Consider the following 7,557-nt stretch of genomic DNA (forward strand, 5'->3'; position numbering starts at 1 on the left):
TTAAGGCATTAGTGGATAGTGGAGCTGAACTGAATATTATGCCGGAAACGGTTGCGCTGCAGTTACAACTGCCCACCAGGGAAATCAGTATGAATATTACGGGTATTGGCGGTCATTCTTCACCCATTGTTGGCTTAGCAGAATCTATTCCATTTCATATAGACCTGGAGGACAACAAGGCGGCTAATTTCTTCATTGTTTGAGGCAAAGTGTATACAGTGTTGGGAAGACCATTTTTGGCGGATCACAAAGTACGTCTGGAGTTGTCCAAGTCACGAGGAGAAATCCTGAGTTATGAGTTGTGGGATGGAGAGAGGTTGTGTATACCCATCTGTGCTCCAGAAGTTCCAGGATGGGAGATGGGACCGCCTAGAAGGATTGCTGATAAATGTTCTCATAGTATTCAAGTGGGCCGGTATCAGACTTCAGGAACGGACAGACGAGCGGATAGCGGAACGGACGGACAAGCGGATAGCGGAACGGACGGACAAGCGGGTAGCGTAACAGACAGAGGAACGGATAGTTTAATCAATGGTGGACTGGCGAGCGGGACAGGCAACGGAGAAGAGGGCATAACCAACAACGGAGCGGATAGCGTAACCTATAATGGAGCGGATAAGGGGATAAATGGTGGAGAGAATAATCAATTGTGTAGCACCTGGTCTATTAGAAAAGAGCCAAAAGAGGATTTACAACAAACAATGTGCCCTCCAAACACCCCTTCAGATGATATTTCATATTATTTTGGTACGCCGGTGGAAATGGTAGAGCTGAAAAATACCTGGGACCTTGAACCTAGCAGTACTACGGCACCTCCAGCAGGCGAGCTTAAGGGGGAACCTGAGGATGGATGGATAACAGAAAACTTGGACCAAGTACTGAATTGGGATACTAGTTGGACAGACTGTCCCACATATACTTCATCAGGACGAATACGCAACTACAAGGTGAACAGTGCATTAGGATTGGATTATATAGATCAAGGGTTTCCCACCCAAGACTTTTTACGAATATACCCAGAAACACTTCCGTCAATGGCAAACGGGTATTGGGCGGAGCTTCCAGGGTATACGGCCGGGCGAATTGGTTTCATGATGTTGTTGAATGGTGATGGGGTGGAAGGGTATCTGAAGAACGAGTTGATTTGGCCAGGCCATTGGTGGATCCATGAAGAGGACAGGAAAAATTTGTATTCAGGGGGTGACATTGGTTACAAGTATCTGAGTAATCAAAGATTATGGGATTCATGTAGAGACAGAGAAAAAGAGGAGGAAGAATTCTTGGCCAGAGCAATAGCAAGGATGGTTGGTGCCTGCGGAAAATTTAGCTTGGAAGGATTTAGTTGGGCCATACAAGAGGAGCAAAAACTGCTAGGAGAAGCTTATGCCACCTTTTGGGAGGAATGGGAGGATTTAGTTTTTAGCTGTTGAGATCTTTTCCATGAATAGCAATAATGTACAAAGAGATGGTGGAAGACAATGTATTTTTGATGGGTCCGCTTTTGACTAGAAGAAATGTATAAGTAGGAAACCTTAGGTTGGTTGTGCTTTTAGTTTCATTTTTTGGTGGTGTTTATCTTATGTGTTTTGTCAGTTATTTTTGGCTTCTTTCAGAGTAGTTTTTCGCGTGGGCACTTTGTTCATGGGTTTTTTTTGGTACAGTCCATGTATTTCAAACTAGAAGCAAGAAAGAGGATGTTAAAGGTGATAGGTTGAATACACAATTCATAGATTGTTATGTTTGTTTCTATTTGCTTGACATGAGGGTACATAAGTAGGATAACGGTACAAGCAGAATATAGTTTTAGCTTTTATGTCGGTCCAATCCTTTCTTTTGTTGGGCTCCAATTTTTTCATGTAAAATAGGCAGGTCGGCAATAGCTTAAGGAAGCGAGTAGATAGATCAGAGCGCGAGGTTGAATGGATTGTAGGCGTGATGGTGTTGGCTAGTAGGCGGAGGGACGACGAGAGCACCGCGGGCTAAGGAAGCAGCTGGATAAGAAAAGAAACGGTATGAGGATTGGCGAGTAGAACGGCTGGGAGCAAGCTGCAAGGAAGATGGAGATATACGTACAATGATCGGGTTGGATAGCTGCATATCGAGTTTGTCAGAATAACGGCGATATTAGGATGGCGATGCTTTGCACCATCAGCGAAGCTAGCAAGCATAATAAACAGTCGGGCCGATTGAAGTTGGTGGGTTATTAAACAAGGAGATCGGCAAGCGGATAGCCGCGGAGGTGATTCATTCGCGAGATCAATAGCGGGACTGAGGTCTTGACAGGAAAAGTATGAAAAGATGCATTTCAGCAATGGCACATCATGCAAGAGAAGACGAGCATATCATGAGCGAGCAGTAGCAACCGATCCTGCTGATTGGAGTAGAAAAATGAGTGCGAGTGTGGTCTATAATGAAAGGAGAACGATGATCAGCAGCTAATATATTATATATGCAAAATCAGATAGAAATTGAGAAACAGAGAACAAACACCTTACCAGCAGCGAATGAACCTGAATGAACCCAACAAGGAAAGGGAGGCGATCGACAGGCAAGCTTGAAGCAGTCGGGCTGAGCCTTTGTTTTCAAGTCCGGCAAGGTCCGGTAACAATCGGACTTAGCTTCGGGAAGCGCACCAGGCGCAGCGGGGCAAGTTTCAATTATGTAATCAAGACATAATGGAAGCGACGCGCGAAGGCACGCAAGAAATATGTATCAGGACATCACCAATCTCAACAGGCAATAGTGGAGCATGGATTTCAACATTTATCTAGGCCTCCTTGGCAAGAGGTAAAACTGCCTAGGCCTCCTTGGCAAGAGGTAAAACTGCCTAGGCCTCCTTGGTAAGAGGTAAATCTGCCTACTCTCTCCTCAGCAAGAGACAAAACTGCTCATGTCTCCTCAGCAAGAGATAAAATTGCTATGTGTAAACGTATACTTGGCTCCTCAGCATGAAATTCAAACGGCTATGAACAGGAAATTCAACAACAAGCGCAATATGGAATTACAGATCAAAATTGGAGGACCACAGAATATTATGGACAGTTTTAGGCATAGGAATTCAAGCATTTTTATACTTCAAGACTTAGTATATAGAATATATTGGAAAGCATTTGGTAGGCAAACAGTTTCCCTTGTTTAGCTGAGGGAATAGGGTGGGCCAATTTGAAAACAAGTTACATTTTTTTTAGTATGAAGAGTAGTCAGTCATTAGAGGTTACAATCATTGGGATATTCAAAGGATAGGAAAATGGACGGACGGACGTTTGGAACCGGAAGATACTAGCGGGCGAAATGGATGGGGTGGAATAGGACTTGGAATTTTATAGCAAAACAACAGGGCAAAATAAGAGTATTTTGGATTAGCGGGGTTCATCGATTGCGGGCATCAGGACTGGAAAAATTTGTAGAATCATATTGAGCAGGTATCAGGAGGGAAGGATGAAATAGGCCGGATCTTATTAAATACTGCTTTTCAACAACCTTTTGCGGAATAAACTGGCTTTTTCCTTGGAACAATGTCATTGGTGTGGAGAGGAAGAAAGATAGGATTGGGATTTTTTTTGTCTTATACTGGATCATGGATGGATGTCACAGAACAACAACAGGGATTACAGTTAAGATGTAGTGGTGAATTTAGACATTTGGAACTTGGAATTGGACTAGTTGTAGGAAGGGGAGATGAATCACTAATTTTAGAATACCTTATTTCAACTGGCGCTTTGGTATAGGAGGAAAATAACTATTGGACACGGCAAAAATGGGACTTGAAATATTAGATTGGGAAGAACGGAAATCACGACTGTTGGACAATTCTTTTGGTGAATAATTGAATATGGTTCTTTTGGCATTTGTCACGAATGCTGTGGACAGCATTAAGTTGGGGGGGATGTGGTGCTCCATTGGCGTGACAATGCCAAAAGCACATTGCAGAGGTATTGAGACAGCATAGATACAGCTATCATTCATTATAAGAGGAGGAAGTTATATATAATACAAGCAGTGTATGTGTTGATGGGAGGAATGGATTCATTACAGATACAGACAGATGGATGAGGGATAGTGTTAGCACGGACAGAACGGCAGACTAGGATCATGTAGGATGGACGGCGTGATCAGGGATGGAATGGAGGACCATGACTAGGTAGGATGGCAGGGAGGTGGAAGGATGTTATCAATAGAAGAGGTGGAAGGTATTGGGAGCACATTTCTCAACCAGGAATGGAAGGGAGGATGGTGTGGTGTATCAAGTAAGGCAGTGTTATAAGGGTATATTACTTGTGTAAGGGTATATTATCTTTATAAGGGTGGTATATTACTTTATAAGGGTCTAGGATTCAGTATGATGGGATATGGATGTAAGTATTAATTAGGGAGGAGGAAGAAGGAAGGATGGAGCAAGGTGGGAGGAGAGGCTTTGACCCCCAATATTCTGGATGGAAGAAGGCAACAGCTGGACATGCAGGCAAATGGTAGGTTACGGAAGGTTGTTTGGGTCACCTAGCAACACATGATATCATGCAGTGCAGCATATGCAGGCAGATAAGGTGTTCAAGGAGCCTGCCTGCAGAATCAATTACATCATTCTTTGGCAGGCAGTGCAACACATGCATATATTGCTGTGCAACTGATATCCCCTCCTGCAAAATCCATTACCTAATTTTTTGGCAGGCAGTGCAACACATGCATATCTTGCTGTGCAACTGATATCCCCTGCAGAAAATAGCCCTCACAAGGAGTTCCCCTGGAGCTAAATTCCCTCACCCTTCAATATATAAGGAGGCCTCTTTCCCCCCCTCATCAGATCTTTTCCCCATCAGCCTACAGAGGTTTGGTCACAGTGGTTAGTTTAGTTACAGTGGTAGTTTAGTGGTATTTTAGTGGTAGTGGTAGTGGTAGTGGTAGTGTTAAGTTTGAGTCAGTAGTAGTAGTAGTAGTCAGGAGCTCTAGTAGTAATTAAAGTGCCTTATCAAGAGATTGTTAAGGAAGAGATTAGTACCAACTTCATCAACAACAATTATAACAAGTAGTAGTAGTGTAGTAGCAACCAGGAGCTCTAGTGCTGATTAAAGTGCCTTATCAAGAGATTGCTTAAGGAAGAGATCATTACCAACCTTCTCATCAACAACCCAACATCAACAACAATTGTATTTTACATAATTGATCCCACTGGATTACATTATCCCTCCAGCATCAGAAGTTGTAACAGATCTGCAAGAATAGTGATTTGAGGAATCTAGGTCTGATAGAGATTACTATACCAAAGTAAGATCTATCTTGGAATCAGCCACATCTTTATAAATATTGATTACAAGACTCTTAGTTATTTGCATAGTACCATTAGAGGGGCAGGTCTTTCAAACCACCCGTAAGTTGTAATAGCCTTTCAACCTATTAGCAATTTATTTCCCCCTCAGAGGATATTTTCACCAAATAAACATTTAAGTGTCCCACAAGAGTCCCTACAGCGTGGACGGTCAGGCTGGCCACACGTGCAACACCCGTGCCTCCTGCTCAGCCGTTGTCATTACATCTACACTTGTAACACTACTCTGCTCCTTCTATGGCAGAATTTCACAGCATCTCTACAAGATGTTGATGCAGGCAGCTCCTGGCTGCATTGCATGGAAATGTCTGATGACCATCCCCCGCTTTAACCCCAGTGGCCACCCAGCTTTCAATTAATTATGCACACAATCCAATTGGAAGGATTGAGCAATCGTAAGCCAGATTTCTGACCCACATCACGTCAGGATAATTGTGAGTTCCGATGCCCCCTTTAAGAATACCCTTGATCTGAGCATTTCCCATCATCCTGTCATCACGACACCACCTCACCTTCCAGCTTCCACATCATGCAGGGCCACCGCAATTTTACTCTGTTACAACTGCAATGGCTCCAAGAGAAACAAACCCTGGTGGATGCCGAAATGCAACGTATTGTTGACCACCCAGATCCTCTGGTCAACGAGGGCACCTATCTCAACATGGCCTTCCGGTTTCAAGGGAAGTTGTTTGCCGATGCCCATGACATGAAAATCCCACAATGGGCCGTACCAGATGTTCTTGCCACCTGGAACGCTATCAGGAATCGTGAGGGCAAAGGTATGTCTTACTCATACTCGTGAAGGACGTCATCATGGCTCAGTTGCCACCATCGCTTGCAACCCACAGGTCCGGTGAACAGTCAGATCAGGGCAGCTGAGAGTAGCAACAGCGCACATGGGGGGCTTTCTCAGCCTTCATCTGTGGTTGACGGCTGAATTTAATGTGAGGGATGCTCCTGTCTCTTGCAAGTCACTGGCCCATTGACAACTGGTTCTCACCCTGCTCCAACAGTCCCATCAAGCACAAACTTCGACTTCCCTCCTCCCCCCCAGTATGGATATATCTCTCCTAGTATGAGCTCTCACACAGCCATCTTTCAGTTGTAGCCCGTGAGCTTCCCCGCACTTGTTGCATCACACCCAATCACAAATGGAAATGGGAGGCCGTGTGTACCTGATCAGTTACAGATCTGGTGACTTCCAACACGCATATCTGATTTCTACCCACACATTTGCCTCGGGAGGGTGCCTTATGGCCCAATCTCCTGCATGTCCAGTGACATGTGTGCGAGTACCCTTACTGGGTTGGGAATCCCGCTGGGCCAGTTGATTTAGAGCTTGGGCATTAGGCTTTGAAGGGATCCTACTGCCTCTGCCCTCATCAGGCTGATCGCCACCTGAGCGGCAGCGGGGCAATTGATAGCAGTAGGCGGCCCCCAGGCTTTTGCCTTCACCGCTGTTAGACGGTGGCATCGGTGAAAACAGCCTGCCTCCTGGATGAGCTCAACTGACCACCAATCTACATGAAGGCCCCAATCCCGCTTATGCCATGCAGGAGCAGCTCAAGCGGGAGCAAAGCCTTGGTGAGATAGAATGTCTTCATCCGCGGTCAGAGTGGTCACTGTCCACCCTGACGTTTGGCCGAACATCACGGTGGACAAGCCCTACTTGGCATACAGGCCCGTGCCCGCTCCCCCAGCAATGACACCATTGAGCGGCCCAAGGTCAGTCCTTTTGTGACACCTCAACAACACATGATTTTTGTCCACCCTGATGTTCGGCCGAACGTCACGGTGGACATTATTTCCGTGGTGTCTTCTGCCCGGCTACGAGGAAGTTCTAGCAGGCCAAATAGACTTGCTTGGAATCCCCTTGTCCTGTGCTCACGTTACGTCCCTTTCAGATGAGTGCCCACACATCTCCTTTGTCCCCCACAACTTCACAGATTCGTCTCCAATACTTAAGGTGTGCCCCTGCTCTTCATCCCCCAATCAGGACCTCCTCCCATCGTCCTTGGCCAATTATGTCCTCATCCATTGCGACATTTCGGGATGGCCAACCGCCATCCAGTTCAGCAAAGATCAATGCTATCTACTCCGCATTTCTCCCAAACTCCAACTCACCTTGCGCACGGAGCATGGCAGCCTTTGTCCGAACTCTTCTTCATATGGTGACTTCGCCCAAGAAAGCCACTTCGGATACATGGAAGATCCAACCGGCTGCCCACAACCTC

General features: G+C 45.6%; 1 protein-coding gene across 1 annotated transcript; it reads right to left on the minus strand.

The window, feature by feature from the left end:
- Window positions 1-6,506: 6,506 nt before the first annotated feature.
- Window positions 6,507-6,797, minus strand: PtA15_12A209 (uncharacterized protein; the record flags this gene model as incomplete). The annotated part of the gene is made up of 1 exon (XM_053161795.1): window positions 6,507-6,797. The coding sequence occupies one exon, from the start codon at window positions 6,795-6,797 to the stop codon at window positions 6,507-6,509; it is 291 nt and encodes a 96-aa protein (XP_053025777.1).
- Between the last annotated feature and the right edge of the window lie 760 nt (window positions 6,798-7,557).

The sequence above is a fragment of the Puccinia triticina genome, chromosome 12A (assembly GCF_026914185.1).
Source record: "Puccinia triticina chromosome 12A, complete sequence".
Lineage (NCBI taxonomy): Eukaryota > Fungi > Basidiomycota > Pucciniomycetes > Pucciniales > Pucciniaceae > Puccinia > Puccinia triticina.